General features: G+C 39.8%; 4 protein-coding genes across 7 annotated transcripts; 2 read left to right on the top strand and 2 right to left on the bottom strand.

Moving 5' to 3' along the window:
* The first annotated feature begins 14 nt into the window (after nt 1-14).
* Nucleotides 15-4,575, top strand: LOC145463693 (eukaryotic translation initiation factor 3 subunit H-like). Its single transcript, XM_081447472.1, has 7 exons — nt 15-164; nt 538-697; nt 1,099-1,266; nt 1,710-1,809; nt 2,047-2,196; nt 3,113-3,248; nt 4,280-4,575. The coding sequence occupies exons 1-7, from the start codon at nt 75-77 to the stop codon at nt 4,493-4,495; spliced, it is 1,020 nt and encodes a 339-aa protein (XP_081303598.1). The 5' UTR covers nt 15-74; the 3' UTR covers nt 4,496-4,575.
* LOC145463683 (general transcription factor IIE subunit 1-like) lies at nt 4,574-8,239 on the bottom strand. The gene has a single exon (XM_081447458.1). It carries the CDS (start codon nt 8,166-8,168, stop codon nt 6,855-6,857), a length of 1,314 nt encoding a protein of 437 aa, XP_081303584.1. The 5' UTR covers nt 8,169-8,239; the 3' UTR covers nt 4,574-6,854.
* A 412-nt stretch (nt 8,240-8,651) lies between these two features.
* Nucleotides 8,652-18,670, top strand: LOC145464536 (uncharacterized). Of its 4 annotated transcripts, XM_081448459.1 has the most exons (10): nt 8,652-10,429; nt 12,865-13,215; nt 14,143-14,223; nt 14,579-14,638; nt 14,777-14,821; nt 15,105-15,143; nt 15,420-15,488; nt 15,574-15,635; nt 15,950-16,049; nt 17,823-18,670. In XM_081448459.1, the coding sequence occupies exons 2-10, from the start codon at nt 12,886-12,888 to the stop codon at nt 18,507-18,509; spliced, it is 1,473 nt and encodes a 490-aa protein (XP_081304585.1). In that variant the 5' UTR covers nt 8,652-10,429; nt 12,865-12,885; the 3' UTR covers nt 18,510-18,670. The 4 variants fall into 4 exon arrangements, with proteins under 4 accessions (XP_081304585.1, XP_081304586.1, XP_081304584.1 ...); XM_081448460.1 differs by lacking the exon at nt 8,652-10,429 and having other exon boundaries at nt 12,155-13,215; nt 15,577-15,635; XM_081448458.1 differs by lacking the exon at nt 8,652-10,429 and having other exon boundaries at nt 12,155-13,215.
* A 146-nt stretch (nt 18,671-18,816) lies between these two features.
* Nucleotides 18,817-23,782, bottom strand: LOC145464540 (uridylate-specific endoribonuclease B-like). The gene is made up of 5 exons (XM_081448466.1): nt 23,729-23,782; nt 22,544-22,737; nt 21,625-21,859; nt 20,442-20,589; nt 18,817-19,191 (listed from the first exon to the last, which is right to left on the bottom strand). Exons 1-5 carry the CDS (start codon nt 23,740-23,742, stop codon nt 18,937-18,939), a joined length of 846 nt encoding a protein of 281 aa, XP_081304592.1. The 5' UTR covers nt 23,743-23,782; the 3' UTR covers nt 18,817-18,936.
* Nucleotides 23,783-23,795: the final 13 nt, after the last annotated feature.

Raw genomic sequence — 23,795 nt, 5'->3', positions numbered from 1 at the left:
GAACAATTCCGAAAACTTTCGACGAATTTCGTGCCCAGTTCAGCTCGACCATTTCTTCAAAATTTGTGTTCAATATGGCGGAAAGAGGCAGCTCTTCGCTTTCAGGAAATTCAAGTTCCTCTGGGTCTTCAAGTCGAATTGACAGTGTTCAAGTAGATGGATTGGTAAATATAGCTCACTTACAGAATTTTACTCGCCTCTAGTTCACTTCTGTTTCTAAATGTAGCAGAAAAGTCGTAAAATATTGTTACACGTGATCGCATATAATTAAGCTAGCTAAAATGAATTTGACTCTCATTTCATTGTGTAAGGGCTTTTCCTTATATCTTTTCTTACTTAAAAACATTAAGGCCGTTAAGGAAGTATCCAGGGTCGTGTAAAATGTGAAATATTGTTGAAAATTATCTTACTTAGATTAAATTGATTTTATCTTGTCAGTCACTCGATACAAATCCATTAGTAATTATAAAGCTTTAGAAAAAGGCACCTAGTGGCCCAAATCACTGCCGCGGTAGTAACTTATGTGATTGCTTCAAGGTTGTGTTGAAAATAATCAAACATTGTCAAGATGAAAGATCAGCTGGAGAGGTGGTACAAGGAGTGTTACTTGGATTAATTCAGAATAACAAACTTGAGATCACAAACTGCTTCCCCTTCCCGTCATCAAGAGCTGGAGATGACGATGATGAAGATGATGGTGAGAGAATTAGTAAATAAGTAGCTTCTCAAACCTAGTTGTTAACTACAGTCAAACCTCCACTAACGGCCACCTTCCTACAGCAGCCACCTCTCTTCAATGGCCACTTTCTTTTGTCCCTGCTGAATGTCCATACATTCACTTTTATTTTAACCTCTCTACAACAGCCACCTCTCCACAATGGTAACGGCCACCAAAGCATGTCCCAAAATACCAAAATAACCTCTCTACAATGGCCAGTTAATCAACTACTGACCAATGGTGAATACAAATCCCCATTTTACGTTTTTTCAAAAAAATATAAAACTTGATCCGTTCCGCATGTCATTGGTCTCTGTTTCTGTATGGTTTCTGTTTTATTGCTATATTTTGATTGTGTTAGGTATTTTTCTGTTTTACAGTCAATTATCAGATGGAGATGATGCGTCGCTTACGAGCTGTTAACGTTGATCACTTGCATGTGGGGTGGTATCAGTCAACTTATCTTGGGTCATTTGTGAACAAAACATTACTTGACTCGCAGTTCAGTTACCAGAGTGCAATTGAGGAATCTGTTGTGCTTATTTATGGTAAGAACAGAATGATTCTGTTATAAAAAAATCAGTAGTATACTGAGTGGCAGCAAATCGATAAAAACGCTATCCCACATGTGAGGATATCATTTTTATCCACACATGTGTGACATCATTTTTTAAAACATCTTTATCCCTTTAACTGCACTTAAATTTGTTGGTATATGATCGAAGCATCTTCAGATCTTCTTCAGAAGTCTTCAGCAATCTTTGGTTATCTTTGAAAATTGTCAGAAAAATGTTCAGAACGTTCGTCTGACCTCTGGACAAATTTTGAACTATCTTCAGAAATCTTCAGAAAATCACCAAAAACATTTTTATGTATTGCGAGAATATTTTTCAATACTTGAACAGAATTTTGTATCTCCATGCAGCCATGTAATATCCTCTACATCATACCTCTTTTCCACTACTATTAATACTCCTTTTTGTCTGTTCAGATCCATTGAAAACCTCTCAAGGAATGCTGTCTCTCAAGGTATTCCGTTTGTCTGATAAAATGATGACAATGTACAAGGATGCAGAATTCAGTGCTGAAAGGTGAGAAACACCTCATCAAGTTAAGATACTTTTAATTTTTAAACTACATATACATGCATATATATATTGATCTCGCAGTTGATAAGTTGAAGTGAAAAAAAACAGTTTATGTGTAATTCTGTTATAAGTGAATCAGTGTGAGAACTTGCTTTTCCTTGAATATTTCACTTAAAATAATGAAAAGAGAATATCATCATGACCTAACCATTATTAATACCATTTTTTTTTTTTTTTCAGGCTTGCAAAAAGTGGTCTAAGTTTTGAGGCCATGTTTGAGGAGATTCCGCTTGTGATAAGGAATTCGTCTCTCATCAATGCTCTGCTCTGTGAAGTTGAAGTGTTATCACCTCACACACAAACGAATGATTTCCTCAGTCTCTCAACTGGGTAAGACCTGACTTTCCGTAGTATTGGAGTATTGGGCAAATGTCCCTAATCATAATCATTCGAATATTTTCGCTCACACGCAATTGATCTAAACATGTCGTGTTACTGAAAATTCCCTAGCTAATACTGGGGAATATCCAACTGATATTGCCCAGTTTTCAAAACTGCACATGTTTCGAAAAATATTTGAAGGATAATAAACACCATAGCCTTCATTAAGCACAAAAATACATGTATGCTCAGATAGTTGTCTTGGAACATTATGTGTTCCTCGTAGCTCACAGTTTTCCTCAAGCTATGCTCTTGAAAAACTGTTCACTTCTCGAAACAGGTAATGTCCGCAGACAAATATCGTCGCACATTTTCACATGAAATGGAGGCTATTGTTTATTTAATTTAAAACTATCAAACAGCCATTTAAGGTGTAATGATTGTGTAAGCAATGGTCTCAAAATAAACAATCTTTGGCTACTAATTTCATTGTGCTGTTTCCATTTCTGGCATCCATTTAGTGCCATAGTATTATTTTTCATATTTGCAAAATAATGCAATGGAATTCTACAAGATCCTATCACCTTGGAATTATCTCCATTAATTCTTTTTTGCCTTTATATTTCATCATCTCTCTTCCACTCTTGGTGACCATGAATTTTAACCAGATGAGGCAATATCAATCATGAAAGATGGTGGTGTCTCATCACATTTCAAAACAACAACAAGAGAGCTGAAAATTCGATGTACAGTGGCATAATTTTGACAAAGCTTTACGTGTTTGGAGATGTGATAAACTGTTGTCCTGAGTGTTTGCATCAAGTGAAACAGAAACTAACTTAAAGGAGAAAATTAGATAATAAAGTAGTAACATTCAAGGGTAATTAAGAACAGACATACAAGCACTGTTATGTATTTTTTCAAGATCCTACTTAGAAAAGAATGTGCGGTTACTAATGGAGAGTGTTGATGAACTTTGTCAAGATGCAAATAAATTCAACAATCACTTGCGTAATGTAGCACGGCAACAACAGCAGAAAGATGCATACATTCAGCGAAGGGTAAGTTCTTTGTTTAGTTTATTCAACAAAGAAACAAGATCATTTGTGCACAGTGACCTTGTACTTATTGTAGGTTGCTCTAAATTGTTCAGTTTTCATGGTTGCCATCAACATCACTTTTCAAAATTCCCTTACTTTTCCCTGATAGAAATAAAATTTCCCTGACCAAATAAATATAAAATGTCAAATATAGTAATGGCTTCTGACCTCAACTTACAGCCACCCATTACAGAAAAGTTTCAACAAATTTTCCTTCTTCAGTAAGGAAAAACATTGTTGAGATCACAGTGGCACCAAATATTTCCTCAAGCCTTCAATGGTATTAAATCAGCCTTGTTAAATTATTTCAATTTTCCCTGACTTTTCTTCAAAATGTCAATTTCTCCTGACTCAAGATAAAACTCCCTGACTTTTCCCTGACATTAAAGAATTTTTTCCCTGACCATTTCCTGACCTGTGGCAACCCTGGTTTTACCGGTAGTTATTCTTTGTTTCCAAGATTACTAATGTGATTTTGTTTCAAGCAAGCTTTTTCTGTACCCTTAAGCATGAATCCGGATATTTTTGAATCTGCAACTTTTTCTTTTCAGATACGGCATCCATCCACATGCATCCGGTGAATTCAGGAGCGAATCCAGATATTTTTTAATCAACTAACCAGAGTGGAAAAAAATAAATCTGCAACAAAACATTTGGACGGTGAATCTGGATATTTTTTTAATCCGATGACATAGCATAATTGTGTCCAGTCTCTTACCGAACAATAAAACAATATGGTGGCACAACATGTAGGCCTAGTTTCTCTAAAGTGAATCCAGATACCATCAGATGCATGTGGACAGGTGAATTCGATTTGAATACACTATGTGTGAACAGGGAAATTTTTGAATCCGGAAAGAAAAAGTTGCGGATTCTAAAATATCCGGATATGTGTGGATGGGGCCTTAGTGTCAAATACAAATCATTGAATGTTCTGTCATACTCATCCACTGCCATTATGTAACAAGAGATTTCTTTCCATATATTTTTAGCAAGCTGAAAATACTACACGGCATAATCGAGGGGAACCTCCTTTACCAGAGGAAGATATCTCGAAGATATTTAAGCCCCTACAGTCGCCGTCACGCCTTGATTACCTTCTGTTATCTCAGCAAGTAAACACATACAGTGCACAAGTGAACCAGTTTTCAACACACAGCTTTGGAAAGCTATTCCTTGCACAAGCTCTGCAGGAAAATGAGAAATAGATGTGTAGATATGTGAGCAGCAAAATAAAATTATGCCATGATCCAACAAGTAGCTGTGATGTTCATTTCTTTGGGGGGGGGGGGGGGCACAGCAGGATTGCACAGTAAAGGGAAATAGCTGAGAAATTGCTGCTTATTTGTGGGCATGTGTAATATTCAGTTCCGGTTTTGCAATGTTCGCAGTTTCCAGTCACGTGACCAAAGGTGTGATGAGTCCGTTCGTATAAGTTATTCACATGCTTGTGTGTATTTGCATATTATTCTAGTTCTTGTAGTCTTCATACCATGATGTTCTAAACATCTCTCTCGTCTGGTTTAAAATGGTTTATTGGTTCACTGCTACTACATGGTGTCAAAAGTGGGAGAGGGGAGGTTAGCCAAAAACTTGACAATTGGTAGGCCAGGGGTGTTTGAATTTCGTGCTTCTCCTTTTTTCAATTCTTTCCTACCCACCTTCTTACAGTTGTCTGCATGTTTTTCTTTGTTTTTTTACAGCCCTTTCTCAGTTTACTGGTTGTTATATCACATAATCTTGTGTCCGAGTTTCCAACCTTCTCCCTGACAGTTCCCTTCCATTTTGATAAGGAATAGGAGGTTCTTTACAAGCAGGCTGATAGTGTACTGGTCTGTCATGAAATATTCCATCAAGCCAGGTGGTCCATTCTGCTAAAGCTTACCCTGGTCTCTGTCGCATTAGCAACTAGGAATATTTCTACTCTCCCCTGCATAGGATGCCAGTCCATCACAAGATAACCCCCCAGCATGTACCGGTTCCCAACTGAACACCTTGGTTCAGTGTGCTAACCATTAAGGTTGGAACATGCTCCAGGAAGGAAACGTGACTGTTTTGGGGACATGAAGCAGGAACATGTTGCAGGCACAGTTTTCCTCAGGTGACATAACAGAATTTAGAAAATGCAGGATTTTAGTTTGAACAGATGTAGGTTACTTCAACTGAATTGTGTAAGGAACAATCAAGTTTACTGTACATTATATTTAGACACTTCTAATGACAGATTTCATTAAACACAAAGAAACTATTTATAAAACTCAGTAATAGAATGGTAGTGTGGAACACGTTGGCTTGAATGAAAGCAAAGATTTTGAAAATGAATGAACAACAGTGGGCTTGGCCTTACAGAGAGAGTTTGTCATCCTTTAATTATCAATAGTACAGTGGAGCCACATTAATACAGTCATCAATAGGGCATGAAAATTTGGCCATAATGGGGTGGGGTCAAATTTCATAGCTGGTCTAAATTGAGTGACAGCTTAACAGATATAGTAGATATATCAATTTAACCTCAAAACAACTGTCCTCAATAAGCATCCGGAATGCAGATATAATTTTATTGACAATGGGAAGATGAGCATAACTGGGTTGAGTGGTTGTATAAACAGAGAAAAATTACAAAGGATTATACAGGTTAGGATTTTGAAGAATGGCTGTTGGCTGTATTTATGGGGTGGCAGCATTAACAGGGTTTTCTTATGAGAAAATGTACTGGCATTTCGCTGGGACAAAAAAAGTGGCAGTAACTGTATTAACAAAGTGATCGTAAGGTGGGGTTCCACTGTACTTGTCCACTCAAACCACTGAAACTACACTATCAAACAGATAGAAAATGAGCATACACACAGTCATCACCTAGGGTCTACTGTTGAGCCATAACATTTCAAGAAATGTCTGGCAATTAGACATACAGTTCAACCTCCGGTTGCAACCACCTCTCGTAAGCGACCACCTCTCCTCAGCGATCAGTTTTCCAAAATAACAAACATTTCCCAGTGAAATCACTATATTTGGAACCTTTTGTAAGCAACCACCTCTTGTTAGCAACCGCAACCACTTTTAGAGCTAAAAGTTCGAAATTTTCTTTCGTTTCTAACCTCCTGTAAGCGACCACTTGACAGATAATAAGGCATAAATTGGATGACAACGGTGTAACATTACTGCATTCCTGGGTAGTACTAGAGGCAGAAATTTCTCTATGGGAAGTACCAGATTTTTTCTCAAAACTGACTTTTCACATGAATAAAACAGTTAAAACATGGGGTAAGTCTCTGCAATTACCATATGCTAATGAAGAAAAATTTTGACCCAATATGATCTAAGCTCTCATAGGTGACCACCTTCCATAAGTAATCTCTCAGGCTTGACATATTGGGTGGTCGCTTATGGGACGTTTGACTGTATTTTAACACATCGGACCTATAATTTAACACATCAGGTACCTTGTTTAATGCATCTTGGAAATGGCTGGGTTTATGGTAATAAGCCAAACAAATACTGCCTACATCTATTCACTGAAGTTGAAAAATGTACTACCACTTTACATAAAGTTTTTTATTTGCCTGCCTAGTAAAGCTGGTTATAAACATGCTGAAATGTTTTTGTGTAAGCCTCGTGCTCCTCTGGCGTCATTTCCCTCAACATTTCATCAGTGACATCATCAATTGGCACCATCTTGTCTCCAATTTTGATTTCATGTGTGTCGTCATCTTCTTGCTCACTTTCAGTGTGAGTTTCCATGGCTTCTGTTACTTCACTTGCTTTTGCTGCTGGTCCAGGAGTTGGTGTCTCAAAGTCAGAGTCATCACTTGGACCAGAGTCACTGTCATCGTTATCTACCCCCTCGCCAAGGGCTTCATTGATATCTAGACGTGGTTTCTTATTAACTGATTCATGAACCAATAGCTCTGCAAGGATTTCATCATCCTTTCCAGAGGTCCCTGGCTTCTTGTGGTCAGATCCCCCATGACGTGTTTGATCACTGGCAGCAACATCACTTTGTACCCCTAAAGCTGGTGTCACTGTACTTTGCCTCATCCATATGGGTGCCTCCTTCGCCCGAGGTTTGTTAGTTGCTGCATCTTCATCATTTTCATCTCCCATTATATCTACTTTAATACCCGGTCCATTCACATCATTGCCACCAGTAGAATCATTGGCCCATGATGGTTTATTACCTCGGTGTCCTGAGGGGCGAGACCCATGACTTCCACTGGCAAGTTGGGCTGGCTGTGGTTCTGGCTCCAGAATGGCAGGTGCTAGATTGATATCTTCACAGTCCCTAAGCAGTCGGAAAATTGGCTCCATTTGCTCATTAAAGCGAGCCAAGCTTGTTCTGGAAGTGTTGCTTTGTTTAATTCCAGCAGCATCCTCCTCTACTAAGCCCTCACATATGGTGCATTTTAATTGACAGGTTTCCAGATCCAACAAGCGATCAACTTCTAAATCGGAATACTTTTTCTCGCACTGGGTACATACAAACGATGGCCGATTTTTCGCTTGCTTTTCTTCGCTTTCAATCTTCTTTCGCACATGATCCAACTTGTACTTAACAACATTGACAAAAACCTTGTAGTTAATAAAATAGTAGTTGAAACTGATCAGGGCTCCCGTCTCGGGATTCTTTTCCTTGTGCACTCTTTGCTTTATGAGTTTTTCGTTCTTTAAGCGCACTAGACTTTGTCGTAATTGCTTCTTGTCAAAGCCCAACTGTCGGATCAAATCATCTTCTTGTAAACACGGATATTGAGAATTGGTAAGTAAAGTTATGATAGCGGCGTGTTCGTTTTCGTAGAATCCTCGGACAACTTTTTTACAGAGACGCTTGAGTACGTTAGGAACTGTTGTAAGTAATTCCTGTTCGTCTATTGCGCCGTTCATCGTGTTCTCTGTGCCGTTCTCTGTCTTTCTCGGCGTCTACTCTGCTTTGCAGCCAGGCCTAAACGGACGGCCGTGGGGACAAATCCCTGGGCCGGGTTGTCCGGAGGATTGAAAGTTTAAAACCGAACGCGAAGTATAATTTTTTCTTGTATACAAATGTTTTTCACTGCTTATGTTTTGTGTATTTTGAGATTATTCAAAGTCAAAACAGAAGGCGAAACAATAAAAACAGAAAATCTCACCGCAAAGTTACAAAACTCAAATCAAAATTCTCGCTGGACATTTCAGGCTTTTTGCCGGTTTTCATGCGCGTGACGTCATCATTTTCCAAAATAAAAAAATACCAGTTCTTCTGAAGTTTGACTTTCACCGGATGTAAGACCCTCTAATAACTTGACGCCTTACAACTTCTAAGCTCGACAGGGTTCCTCATTTAACAAATGGTAAACGCCATAGCGTGCACTATTGAGTTATGGATGCACGCGGGAGCTGAGGTTGCTAAGCACGAAAGAAGCGTAAGAGTCGCACGAGGCGATAGCCGAGTGCGACTCTAGCTTCTTGAGTGCTTAGCAAACCTCCCAAGTGCATCCATAACTCAATAGTGCACGCTATGGCGTTTACCATTTGTTTTATAACATAACATTGAGACATTGGAACAAAAGAAGTCCTTTTATTGAGCTACATCACAAAATAATGTTCGTGTAGTCTTACATGACAAGAGAAAACAAGCGCGCGAAAATTCATTCATGACAACCGACTGCACACCAGTAACTCGATAAAGTTTCATCTTCAGACAACTGTGAAGACAGTTTCGCATTTCTGGCAGAGGGACGTCGGCCATTACTTTGGAAACAATGTCTGTCAAAAGATTTGCTTTGTAAACATTAGCACACACGTCAGCAGCGTACACCCATGGGCAAATAGTAGACGTTAAATTAACCAGTCAGAGCGCGCGCTTTGCTTTAGTTATGTTATAATTTGTAATAGAGCACGTTTGAAAGTTTATGCGGTGTGTGACAATAAAATGGTGGCCCGATTAGGCTCTCAAAAGATGAGTCATTGCTCACGTTTATGACAACTGAGCAGTTCTTGCTCTAGAAGAAGAATTAATTTCAATTTGTCGGAGCTCTAGGGTAATAACTTTTCGTTTCGATGGCAAAACTCAATGACAGATGTTTCTGTTACTTTACGGCGCCATGTTGGTGCCCCTCTAAAAGGGCACCAGCATGGCCTCTCCATACAAAGCTCTATAAATCTGGGTGATACACTTTTCCTTATAACACGAGAATGAATAACCGCACAGGCCTAAATCTTGGCGAGGTTGTTTATATATCAATCATCTATCATATCCCAGCTTCTTGACTTAATTTATTGAATGGTTGCGATTTTTATTTTTGATGGCGTGACAGTGTCCCTTCGTGTGAAGCCATTTTTGTCAAAAAAAATCTAGTCGTAGCCACTTGTCCCACCAATTCAACCCGATTTCAACTGAATGGGACTTGTCCCCTTGAACCCTTCATGAGAACAATTTTTTAGCGTGTTAAGCCCCCATAATTCCGCACGAACTCTGTTTCGATGTAGAGTGTTTTTAGTCTCGGGAACTTGCTCCCTAGCAAGAACAACCCCTCATTTTCTCTTGGTCAGGGGTGGTGTTGGTAATAGGAGTGAAAGCAGGGGTGGGGTTGAGGTTTTGGTTAGGGTGGGTATGATAAAAGAGTGAATAATAATAGTTAGATTAATTAAGCGGAATTTCTTCGGAATGTAACATCAGAACGAGCAACATTTCACAAGAAGACTCTTTAGCCTATTCAACTCGTTTATTTATTTATTTTCATTTATTCCACTTCATTCTTTCGTTGACAGCCATACCAAATAGCGTGCCTCGTTTTAATTAGTGCCCTAACACTTGTAAAATCAACCCCTCCCCCCATCTACATCCTGAACTCTCTGCCTCAAAGAATGCGGTTAAGAAGGAGACTTCCTTCTTCGCCGAGAGGAACCTGGAGACGAATTTGATGTGACACCTGTTGCCCCTGTTGCCACCAGTACTAAACTAGCTTATGCCGCTGTTTATATTTGTGTTGTCTGCCGTCGTATTTGAACGCTAATTACCTCATTGTTATGCGCGAGTTAGGTGATATGATCTCGTTAAACCCTCGAAGAGAGTTTTCAATATTTGGTTATCTGTGGTTGTTAGAATTTTTACTTCTTATTGTTAGTTTTTTTCCCTGATTCGATTCACCCTTGGCAGCATTTTCAAGGTAGGACTAAATAGTTGTATTTTTCCTTCCGCTTTCTTTATAATTATGTTTCATTTGTTCATCGGTTTATGTAGTGAGAGCAAAGGTTATTACATATTCCAGGTGTCCATAGTTTTCTCTTGGTTAGAAAAATCTTAAGGCCGCCGTGGTTCTCGCCCACTACCAACCCAGAGGTAGTTCTTTTATGTGATGAAGCTGTCACCTTTAGTTCTACAGTGACTCATCACTCGTTTCGCGTACACTTTAGAATCTTGACTTGTCTGGTTCACCTGGTTGTATTCAATTAGTTTCATTGCCTTAATTTTACTGAAATCTTTTGTGTGTGATCTAATTTGGATGGGCGATTCCCCAGGACGGACTCTGCACGGATGAAAAAATGCGTCTGGCCTTGATTCAATGTATGATGCGTTACATGATGTACGATATACCTTCCCAGAAAAATACCCTAAGAGTAAGAAGCAAATCGTATTGATGTGTTTTATATAGAGGCCCCAGAAATGGGTTCTTTCAGTAAGTTTTGTATCTAAACATAGCTGATCAGCAGAAGTCAAAGACTTCTGTGATACAGCAATTTACCTGCGGTTTATTTCAACTGAAGTAAAGTAAGTCAAACGGCGAAAAGGAACATGTCATATACATAGAACCCACTTGGGAACTTCTTATTTAAGTGTTTCCATTCTGGAATAATCTTTACCTGTCCATATTTGACGTTTAATTGACGTCTCAGTTACAAACAGTTACGTTTTGTTGGGAAAAAAAATTAAAAAACAAATGACATAAACTGCTGGGAAATTTTTTTCTGAGATCTCCATGCATACAATCTGGTGGTAGATCAAGACATTCTCTATTATACTCTCGTAGCCTGTCAAATATCAATAGTATAAACAGTGATACAGTATAACAAAGAAAATTACAGCTGGTGACCAATTGAAGTTAATGAGTTCAACGAGAGAAGAAAATCGGACTTGAAAGTGATTTTACTTTACTGTTCATTCGTCAAAATAACCATTTGTTAATAGAAGGAAAAAGGCGACGACGCCTGGCAAAATACTTTGTTACTCGGCTTTTTTCATTTTCCTATTAATTGTTTTCCACCTGTTTCCGAATTGACTCTACCCAAAGCGCAATAGGTTTGGAGATGCGTTGGAGTACGTACCTGACCAAAATTATGGTCCCCTAGCCAATTCAGCCAAAATGTGAGATTCCGAAAAAAAGATTGTGCATAGTCGTGGCAACCTAAGCTAAAGCTGTGAGCGATGGTCATCTAATATATAGTGGTCAACGCAACATTATAAGACGTTGTAAGGGATTATTTTCGATCGGTTTTAGGACGGTTCAAAATACTAGAAGGCTCCTGATCCTAATTCCACAGTGTTTTGCTTGCTGTCTGTTCGCTTATTCTGCTTGTCATATTTGTTTGGTTCTTTGAAAGTTACCAGGCACTTATGATTTCGCTCTAGTAATTACGCGCAAAAACGGGATTTTCTCTTGCTTTTCCAGTAATTGTCCAATTCTATAAGTTGGAAAAGCTAGTTAGTATTCTAAATTCCGTTGGAAGTCGTTTTCTAAACGTTTTGCGATGATCAGGGCTGGCCTGGGTTGTTCCAAAGCCGGTTAACATTAACCCAGGATTAATAGTTAACCGAAGTATTAATTTTTCAGTTTTCACTGCTTATGTTTTGTGCAGTTTGAGATTAGTCAAATTCAAAACTGAAAGACAAACAATACAAACAGAAAACTGCAGCGAAAAGCTACAAAACTTAAATCAAAATGCTCGCTAATCCTGGGTTAGCTTAATCAGGCTTTGAACAATCCGACCCAGATTGTAAAATCAACACTCACATTTGACCAATCACAAAACTCGAAGCAAATAACCCAGTGACCAATCACAATTCGAAGCGCAGTAATATGCAATTCGCGTCAAGTCACAAAGCGCGGGAAAGTGGACTTAGTCTATACCAGGTCACGACTGATTTTGGTATTTGGGTTTTTGCCCCAATGCCCCATGTTTTTGTTGCTCTCTCTCTGAGTGTAGAACGCTGCACAGCAATATTACCTATCATAAACCTCGACAAACTTCAAGCTGGAGCAGACAATATCTGTGCGAACAAAACTGGAAGCATCATTATGTGGAGGCGGCGTGGCCGAGTGGTTTAGGGGGTTGGCCGGATTTGAAAATTAAATCTGGAGTTCTACCCACTACCGCTATCTGGATTTGTTCTCGGTAGCCCCGGGTTTAAATAGCCCACTGGTGTAAATAGCCCACTGGTCAGCCTCCCACCAGTTAGGATTCTTAATAGTTTATGTTCTATTTGAAATATTTTTTTTACATAATTACAGCGCCCCCAATTAGCACAACAGTGCCAAATACATTTGACATTTAAATAAAGTTTTTTATTTTAATATTTATTCATTTTCTCTGTTTCTTTCTACAGAACATGCCTCGATCCTTGTAGATGGCTGATGAGGTCTCGTGGCCAATTCCCTCCACCATGAGCTACTCATTCGTCGTGTTTGTTTCGTTGTTTGTATGTTTGGCGCCCCTGCTTGGACCAGTTGAGTCAGGTGGAAAGTTTCTTTTAAAGAAGAATTCCGACGGTACATTCCTCTTAGTACCAGCGCCTGCTAACGCAAGTGTAGAATCCACTGTGGATCTTAAGAACCTTCCCCCCATAGCAGTAGCGGACAGTAGTTCCAGAGAAGCCCCTGGGGTAAATTCGCAGTCACCTCCTGTACCCGCCTCCTCGGTGAATCCCTCGCCCGCTCAAGCCCTTGCCAGTTCACAGGTTTGTAAATTCTGCATGTTAGAGAGGAATAACGCTCACTTAACGACTCCTATTTTCTTCATTCTTTGCTAATAAGAGAAAAAAAATTGGATAAAAAAAATGGATAAAAGGGAAAAATGGATAAAAGTTTAGGCATTTGTAGATATGTACATGTGTGATAAAGAGAATAACGAAGCAAGAGGTAAATTACTTTAAACTTTATAAACAAAATCTGTCCAGTCCTTCCGTATTAAAGTGGTTTTCACATTGTGGGAGGCGCGGTGGCCTCATGGTTAGTGCGCTCGTCTCCGGATCGAGCGGTCCGGGTTCGAGCCCTGGCCGGGGACATTATGTTGTGTTCTTGGGCAAGACACTTTGCTCTCACAGTGCCTCTCTCCACCCAGGTGTATAAATGGGTACCGGCGAACTTAATGCTGGGGGTAACCCTGCGATGGACTAGCATCCCATCCAGGGGGGAGTAGAAATACTCCTAGTCGCTTCATGCTACAGAAACCGGGATAAGCTCCGGCCTGATGGGCCACTTGGCTCGCATGCAGACTTTACCTTTACCTTTATAAACAAAATCTGTCCAGTCCTTCCGTATTAAAGCGGTTTTCACATAACTTGGTTTAGCGAGATCTTTTCAGTGCCAATATACAAAGAATTTGTGGAGTGGTGAAATCGACCGTGCACACTAATAAGAGCCGTGACTGTTCTGCAAATAATGGTAGCGCCTGATTTATTGATCAAAATAATGACATCTGTACTGATTTCTTGCCCACAATACTCAGCACGAGTGTCTCGCTCTCTTTCTGTCGCTTACTACTAAAACAAAATGTTAAAAATCATTTCAACCAAATATACCGTTCAGCAACACGGAATACGGACTAGCTAAGCATTATATCTGTGTGTTTGTAACAGCTAGTTCTTTTCCTTTGTTTTTTCAAGTCCGCGACACAAGCTCCAGTACCTGCAGTTTCACCAGCCGCATGTCCCGGGAACACTCAATGTAAAGTGAAGGTTTCACAGGTTTGTTGCGAACTTGAAAACATGATTGTCTCCTAATCAGTCTCACTTTTAGGTTATTGACTTCCCTTTAATTTAGGAGTACTGAGGGTAGTTCCTGTTCCAGACATCGTTTTCCCTTGAAGAGAAACTGCATGACTCTATGGGACCAGGTTAAGTTCCCTCTAAGTCATTCTTAATTTTCGTAAATATCATTGCATTAGGTGATGGGAATACGGAGCTAATTCCCCGGCTTTGCCGCCCAAGAAGAATTTAATGTAGAAAGGAAGCCACCAAAAGTGCTTTGAGGACTTTGAGGACGTTGAGAAAGATGACTACGTGTGAATGGTTTCTAAAAGTCTTTTTTTGTTTTGTATAGAACATGATGACCCTTGCATTGAAGGGAAAAGATGGAATAAGTGGAAAGCCTGGAGTTAAGGTTTGGCAATCATACAGTTGCATTGCTCTTGAAAATAAATGAAGGAAGGGACGTGGAATGACGAAAGTGTCCTATATATAAAATGGGAGGCTGGGATAATTTATAGTGGCTTATCTGACCATGTGTCTCTGCTCACAGGGGTCTCCAGGACCACCCGGACCTCCAGGAGCCGCGGGGCCTAAGGTGAGCGAGAGAGACGACTTACATAATCAACATAGATAATCAAAGAATGTTTCAAATGATGTTCAGAAAAATTTAAGTGATTTAGAAAGGCCCCCAAGGAAGCTTCTCTGCTCCCTTTATGGCTAAGGAAAAATTGGAAAGCTTAGTTTTAACAACAGGTAGAAATTGGTTACGCTGGAGACGCCGTGAAAAGTAAAACAGTTGATGTGCACAGTGCATGCTTGACACAACTGATACAGACTTATCGAAAGTAATCTGATTTGTTCGTTTCATTGTATTTCAGGGCCCAACCGGAGATCCAGGTGTTTGTCAGCCATCTCCGGTACTGTATTGACTTGAAGTTCTTTTCTTTTTTCTATCATGTGCCATTTAAACAGTTTATACCCTTATTACAGTACTATAAGAGGTTCGTTTATAACTTGATAACATCTGCACAACTTTCCCGCCAATACGCACTGGCGCGCGTCGATCGACTTCACTCTGATTGGACGGACGTGTCTAACGTTGCTACTTGATTGGCTAACATTTCACATAAGAGTTTTTGGGCAAAAATGGTTGTTTTTACTCTCTGAATATTTTTATCATTTTTTTTTTATAGTTTCAGTGTTCTCCCGGGGTTATAGCGACACTTACAGCAAAAATAGTGGAGCTGGAAAAGACCTGCAAGGTAATAAATTTGAATGTACCTGTAAATACCAAGAGCCTACGTAGTAAGTGCGCAAAAAAACTGAAACAACCTTTGTTATATCCAGCAGGGCAATTTTGGTGGCCCTGGAGGTCAACCTGACAAACCAAAGTGCGGCCAGGGAAGGTGGTAGGTTGATGTTCACGCTGTCTGGATTCTTATATTTTGTTACACTAGCTTTAAAGTAACATAAAATTCAGCGATTTAACGGTTCTTTTAAATGTTGTTGACTAAGACCTTTGATACACGTGCAAAAGATACGGTGCAACCTCGAGCAAGGCTCTTTCGACAAGGGAGGCAAAGGAGAGAAGTCTTGGGATCGAGGTTGGATACGCCGATTCTTCGTTATCAGGTGAACTCGTGTTGCTTGGTAAAGAAACGAGTAATGACAGCGGGCTCAGTTTATCACTTAGTAGTCCCCTGTGTGTGTGTTTTTTTCATAGTAAAGACAATCCCGCGGCCAATTGTCAGGAGATATACAAGAAAGATGCTGGTGCTGTGAGTGGTGCGTACTGGATAAAAGGCAAGGGAAAACCATTCCAGGTCAGTATGCTGCCAAACCTCTCACTTCCAAAGTCACTTCCTTTTTTTTTTGGGCGGGGGGTGGGAGCAGGGGGGTCATTCTTATTACCATCATGGTAAAGAAATAAATTCGCAATGTTCACTCTGCCAGAGATGGGGCGCGTGGGTGTTTTACTTTAGACTCGTAGCATTTATAAATACATTTCTCTCGTGTTGGGCGTTTTCGCCCAAACTGCTTGAATATTCCATAATTGGAGTGTTTTTTTTTCTGAGCATTTGAATGTCAAAAAGTACCCTGGGTGATGTTACGCTTGATGATCCCCGTCTCTTATTTTGATTAGAAAACGTCGCCAACCACATCAAACCTCCCGATTCTTCTTCAGCCAATCAGAAGGAAAACCAAACCCAAACGATAACTTGGTTAACGGGTGTCTTCCCCTGCGCTTGGCACGTGTCGCATGTTTTTCTTTGAATTCTGATTGGTTCATTAATTTGTTATGCAGAATCAGTTTTCTATTTAGAAGTATAACTTGAAGCAGATCAGAGTGAGCATGTGACACCAGGTATATATTGAACTTGCACAAAGTGGCGTATATAAGGAAAACCGGAGGAAGAACTACCAGAGACAAATCGCAATCAAATTTGCTAAGTGCCGTGTCGCATTATAGTAATTCAGTGAAGTGTTAAAGGGGTGACTAAAGGATGCGAGAGAAAAGGGTTCGGTCCACTGATGGGGTATCCGGGTGCATCTATACCGGGAAAATTTTCAAACTGGAGATCCTTGGAAATGGGATTTCAAGTCGGCGTGTTATAATGTCTCTTTTTTTTAATTTAGGGGTTCAGTGGAGCCCCTCCGAGATCCGTCTCAGTGTTGACAATTCAATGTCTGGTTTTGGACACTATATTTGAATTTCAGACACATTGCGAAATTGAACCAATGGTGGCTCGTGGCTGGACGCTCGTCGCTCGGGTCCCGGGCAGTTCAATCGAGTTTTCACCAGTCAGCAATACCTGGGCAACCAATAGCGTCATCAACGACGAATCTGCACCGGACACCAACACACAAAAGGTCATGAAAAACATTGGCTGGGCAGACTTGCCCAGTAACGTACTGCGAGTGTGTTACGATGGTCCGAAGACGCATTGCGCTACCTTCACGCACAACCGTAACATGTCTTTATCAGAACTGTTTAATAATCAGTTTGGGGTGACTGTAGATGAGCGCTACACAATGGAGTCACTATTGCGGGCATTTGGGAAGAGTTGTGATCTGTCACGCATGCGCAAACAGTGGTGTGGTTTGAACACCGCCAGCGTATGCCACCCACAGGACATCAATCCAAATCTGAATCCAACCAATCATATCGCGCGGATTGGTTGCCTAGGTGACCTTTTGAGGACTTGTGGACCGAATGATTACGCCCTTGGTATCGGCGTAACTAGTTGCTATGATGGTTACGGATGCTCTAAAGTCGGACCCATGACACCGAACTTGCATTACGCATGCGTGCCGAGCTATGGCGCTTTCAATCAAACATCGTTCCTCTACGTTCTCTAAACCGCGGATTCCTTTTATGACCTACCATACAACTGGCCAGAATTTCATCGACGTTATGGGTTTGCCCAGTTATTGCTGACGGGATGGAAAATCATCACCATAAAATCTTATTTAATCACAAGCCCAATTAGACCAATTTTTCACACGTGCAGGCCTCGTCAATAGTTAGATGTCTTCATCTAAGTTTAGAACTCTTGTAACCGGGTGAGTAATGAACGCTGTTCATTTGATTGCAGACGCATTGTGAAATGATTCGAGTGGAGCCACGCGGCGATATACTCAATCCAGACAAACCCGCTACGGCGCTGGGGGGCTGGACTCTAGTTGCCCGGATAAATGGTGGCAAAGACGAATTTTCACCCGTCAGTGACAACTGGGCAAATGAAAAAACGTTCAATGATGAAACTTCGCCAGACACAACACAGAAGACATCCATGAAAAACGATGGTTGGTCAACAATAAAGTGTAAAAAAATCTTGGTGTGTTTATCAGGTCCTACAACGAGCTGCGCCCCGTTCACACACAATAAAAACATGCCTCTTGCAGAGTTGTTTAAAACTCAGTTTGGCATTGTCCCCGCTGAGCAATATACCTTCGCTACACTTCTCAAAGCTTTCGGAAAGAGCTGTGATTTGTCCGTTCTTCGTCAAGGCTGGTGCGGTCTCAACTTGGCCAACACTTGCAACCCACAGAAAGACAACCCTAACGTTACCCCTGTTAAGACAACTCATATTGCACGGATAGGGTGTATTGGGGACCAACAAGCCACCTGTTTTCCAGATGATTTTGCTTTCGGAGTAGGAGTCAGTTCTTGTAAGGACGGCTACGGGTGCACGGCTGTCGGAAAATCCAAAAATCTTCATTATCGATGTAATTACGTACATGGAACACTAATGGAAACGGCCTATCTCTATGTTCAGTGAGCGTCATTGGGACGGTAGTCACGCAATACCAGTTATGCTACGGTTGTCACGCAACGCTCGTAATGACATGTGACAGTATATGAAAAACATTATAGAAACCTTCATTAGAAGCTCGATTACAGTTATTGAAATACGTGACTACTCCACTTTTTTTACCCGTGTGTCATCTTGTTTAAAATACTGAACGACAGTTTTTTTTAAAACACAAGAAATACTAGCTTTAAGTCGTTGTGCAACATAAATAAAATTGTCACTTCAAATCAGATAAATATCTTGTAGTTTTGCAATGATTTTAATTTTCTTTTCATCGCACTTCTTATGTAGCTACACTTGTATAGCATTGTACATAGGTCTAAAAATTGTCAATACATTAGTACAGAAATAGCATTCAAATTTAATTTCAATTGAAAATAGCTTAGCACTAAATTCAGGGGCATTGTGGGAAACAGCTTCCAAGGTACTTCCCCATGTGATGCGTTTTGACTTTGACGTCATAATCATCAAGCTCAACATGGACTTCTTCTCCATTCCCGGCAAGAAAGCACACAGTGTACAACGCCATTTCAAACTCTGGGCTGGTGCCAATGAAACTGCTGCCGATTGGCTTCACGTCGTCCTTCCAGTTAAACTGAATTGTGATCAGCTGATTCATACTCTCTTCTTCACTGCTCACATGTCTCTTCTGTAACGGAAGATATAGACATCAAGCACTTAATGACTGGCCCCAAGGGAAACAGTGAGTTTTGTTCCCCCGAGACCTCAATGTTCCCCAAAGTGAGGCCGAGGGGACCATTGAGGGTCGAGGGGAAACAAAACTCAATGTTTCCCAAGGGGCCAGTCATTAAGTGTTTTGTTGTACCTCCCTATTCAAAAACTCAAAAATAATAACAAAAAAAAACTGTGGAAAAAATGATTTGCTTGCATACGGTGACAGTTCCAGCAGAGCAAGCAGCAGTAAAAGGCATTTAAATTGAAAAAGGCTTGTGCAAGGGAGATGGAGTGAGAGTGTGTAAATGTAAAGCTAAAGCCATTGCACTTGAGCCAATTATTGGCATTTGTTCACTCCTAATATCTTCTAACAGTATAAAAAGCATCAAAGAGGTCTGGACCAATAAGATAAAATATTATTTTAAATACTGTACCATTAAACTAGAGAAAATTAACTGGGTTCACAACACTTTTAGTACAGTATGGGTCCAAATCTACTACTTTAGCATCTTTCTTGTACAATAGGCCACTTTTGATATATTAAAATTTAGCTTAATAGTGAGGCCTAGAGGACACAAACAAAAGATATGAACAATTAACGTGGTCATTTAATTTCCTTTGTTTGTTTCCTCTAAGCCTCGCTGCCAAGCTGAATTCTAATATATCAAAAGTGGTCTATTGGATTTTATGTACTAAAGGCATATGTGGTCAGGTGTCAATTAGTTAAGAAATAGAAAACATGTACTGTGTTTCTATCGAGTTATAGAAACACGAGTGGAAGTTTGGGAAAATGAGAAATGCTGTGGGGGCGAGTGTTTCCACAGCTTTTTTGAGTTCTCGCAAACTTTCATGAGTGCCTTTTCTATAACTTAATAGAAACATGGAGAACATGTTTTCTATTTCTTTTAGAAAACACTGCAACAAAAAATAAAGACAGCTTGTTTACCTTGATCATCAAAATGTAAATTCTCTTAGCTCACGCCATCATTATGTCAACAGCTCGTGCTAGTTCTGTGTTTCCATCGAGTTATAGAAACACAAGTATGTAAAAATCAGTTGACTCTCAACTGAGATGTCAATTGACTGTCAACTGAACCTATGTTGATCAGTCATTGAACGAAAGTGAGATCAGGGGTCGATCAAGGGTATTGATTGACTCTCGACTGCCGATGCCTTTAGTACACATGATCTGTACAATTTACAAAAGCCATTCTCCTGGCTTACCCTTCGACTTGGAAAGAAGCCCTTGTAGTCAACTAGACCTCGCTTTTCTTGTAAATAGAACTGAATCCAGTTGTGAAAACCAATTACCTCTGCCCTATTGCGTGTCTCACCTACAAATACATGTTCAAAGGCAGAGGAGTCCATTTCCCTAAAAAAAGAAAAGATGTTTTTGCCATCTATTAAACAGGTGTTAAATTTTCTCGCCAATAGTTCTTCAGGATGGTTGTTTCAAATCAGTTCTCACCTACTTAACATACAGTGTATAATAGGGTGGATACATCTGCTTTCTTATTTACTAAATAAGTAATGATTTGAAATAATTCTATTTTAGACTGCAACATTGTATCTTCATTGCATCAGTGTAGGTTGCCAAACTCTACACACACTGCATGCCTACAGACAGACAGTTTTTTTGTTTGCTAGGACTTGGAACTAGTCAGGTCGTGACATCAAGAACAAGAACATAGGTCTACATATCTTTTGTAAATGTTAACAATTTTGAACCAAAATTAGAATTATGCTTGATTGCCTACTTATTTTACTTATTTTGTTTAATTTCCATTTGTTTGGTTCAAGAAATAAGAACAGCTGTGTTCTTGTTTAGACATCACAACCTGAATAGTCCCAGCTCCTAACCTTCCATGGTTTCTGAAGGCTGCAAAATTTCACATTTTCAGATGACTAAAATGCAGTGAAAAGAAACAATGCTACGCAATTTTTTTTCGATTTCCATATCATGATCTTGTATAGATTCTATCAAGCAAATAAAAAAATATCTGTCATGGTCACTTTAATCGTAGTGTTCCCATAAATTTACAAATTGTCGTTGGGTTAACATTTTTAAATAATATACCTAGCATGAGAGACAGTGTTTCATCAGGATATCCAAACACCGAGAAGAGAGTTGAAAATATGACGTGCAGCGGAGCATTTTTGACAAAATGTGAGGTGTTTGGATAGCTGATGAAACACTGTCTCGAATGTTTGATATATCTTCTAAATCGAAACAAACACTAAGGAGTAAACAGAGAAGTAAAATCGTCTAAATCTATGCTAATTAATACCGGGAATCCAAGCCTCCTTCATGGTTGTGATTTTCTTTGTTTTAACTCAATGAATTAGTAATGAGTTTGAGAAGGATGGATGAACTTAAGCACAAAAAGATGGGATGAGTATATATCACCTTACTCCACGGGTTCTTCTGTACATGGTAAACCATAACGAGTAAAGTGCTCTCTTGAACTGTGCACGATCACGCGGCATCAGACCTTTGTTGGCCAGGTATTCATGAGCTATCTTCATTGGCTCTGTTTCCATAATGACATCAATGAAAACCTGGTTTTCCCTCACTTCGTGCTGAGTGACAACTTCTCCTTGTCCAGTTTCACTTTCATAGTTGTCTAGCAAAGCTACAAATCCTAAAACAAGTAAAACAGGTGCTATTATGAATCAAGCACACACATAATATTCTGAAAAGGAATTTGCTGAACAGGAAAATATCAAGGATGTGCTTTATAGTTGGCAGATGAGGTGATGGGATGATCTGAGTCAGCACCCTCCTTACAATAAGCACCCTCCCTTGAGCTACCCCACAAGTGCCTTGGGGACTTAATTGAATGATTGCAGTAAGCCTGAAGAAGAAGGCATATTGCACCACCACATGGTGAATCCAACTTGCCCACAGCAAGGCTGTGGTCTAAGAAAAATTATGAGGAGCCCAAAGGTTCCAGACCATGAAAAGTTTTTGTAGTCACCAAAGGCAAAAAGTTAGTTGCCTGTGGCACCCAGGTGCTTTTAGAGCACAGCCTTGCATGTGAAAGACATCTCTTTTCTTGTATCTTTCTTCAGATGGAATAAATTGTTTTAAGAGGAAGGGTCAGTGAACAATTAAAAGGAAAATAGAGAAATCAAGTATAGGAAGTAAAGAAATCAGCACAATTTATATAGAGATTGAAATTATTGATGCAACAGACAAAATGACAGTTTTGTGAGAAGGTTTCTTGTTTCTTGATTGATGTATGTTATAGGCAAGGAAGCCGAGGGAAGCCAATAAGATTCAAATTTTTGATACAGCACACAAGTTTGCAGTTTGATGCACTTACGTTTGTATGTTGGCCACTGAAAAACTTCTGGGTCAACAAAGCTAAAGAGTGGATCCCTGGCATGATCTTGCCGTGAATGGAACCGTGTCCTGCCTTGCGGATCAATCTTGTAGTGTACTCCTGGCGTGAGGCGGTTTTTATCTGCATCCCACAGGCGATCACATAATGGAGACAACTCGGGATGGGGGTGAAATCTAGGAGGAATATTTTGAAACTACTTTTACATAAGGTAAAGTCTGCAAACGAGCCAAGTGACCCATCAGGACGAAGCTTATCCTGGTTTCTGTAGCATGAAGCAACTAGGAGTATTTCTACTTCCCCATGGATGGGATGCTAGTCCATCGCAGGGTTACCCCCAGCATTTTATTCGCTGGTACCCATTTATACACCTGGGTGGAGGGAGGCATTGTGAGAGTTAAGTGCATTGCCCAAGCACACAACACAATGTTTCCAACCTGGGCTAGATCACTCGATCTGGAAACAAGCACCACATCTTTTCACACTCCTCTTCCATGTACCAATAAAATAATGTCGGGAAGCAGAAAATAACAATAGATCAGACTTAGGAAACTTTTAAAGTTAAAATAAAAAGAAATATATCAAACAAAATCTACATGACTGTATTCTAAACACAATTTACAAGTACAATTTCACTGTCATCGCTGTTTGCCAATTTAAAGTGCCCTGCTTCTGTGATGTGCTGGAAAACTTTAATTTAGTATTAAAGCTTGCCATCCGATTTTGGGCAGCTTAAATTTAATTATGCTCGGTTATGCAAAAAGCCGTGTTATAATTTTACAAAAGATCCCGCAAAAAAAAAAAAAAAAGAAAAAAAAAAAACAAACAAATAAAAAAAAAATTACAAATAACGTCAAAAGAAAACTGTGTAAGGATCTGTAAGGGCCTATCTGTTTGCAGGCAAAGATTTTCTTTTCTTTTCTCCGTCGCGATCGATATAATTTTGAAGCCTTTCTAAAAGATTCGTCGGAAAGATCTGGAAAGTTTGGATTGTACTGAAGACACGTAGACCAGATTCCACCCAAAGCTACACCAAGAATTTTGAAATAGAGATTGCTCTTGACGGGTCACCAGCTTACATTAACAACTTTAGATTAATCCCCTCTTTAAAAAGTTATAAGCCTCATGAAGAATTCAAGAATTCCAAGCAAACGAACGCGAACTCACCCTTCAGAAGACATGTTGAATGTGCGAGACTAAAAAAGAGTAGGACTGGAACTAGCCTCGTACTGGT

This window comes from Orbicella franksi, chromosome 12 (assembly GCF_964199315.1).
Source record: "Orbicella franksi chromosome 12, jaOrbFran1.1, whole genome shotgun sequence".
Classification (NCBI taxonomy): domain Eukaryota; kingdom Metazoa; phylum Cnidaria; class Anthozoa; order Scleractinia; family Merulinidae; genus Orbicella; species Orbicella franksi.
The sequence above is the reverse complement of the archived record's forward strand: the minus strand, read 5'-3'. Positions and strand labels throughout refer to the sequence as shown.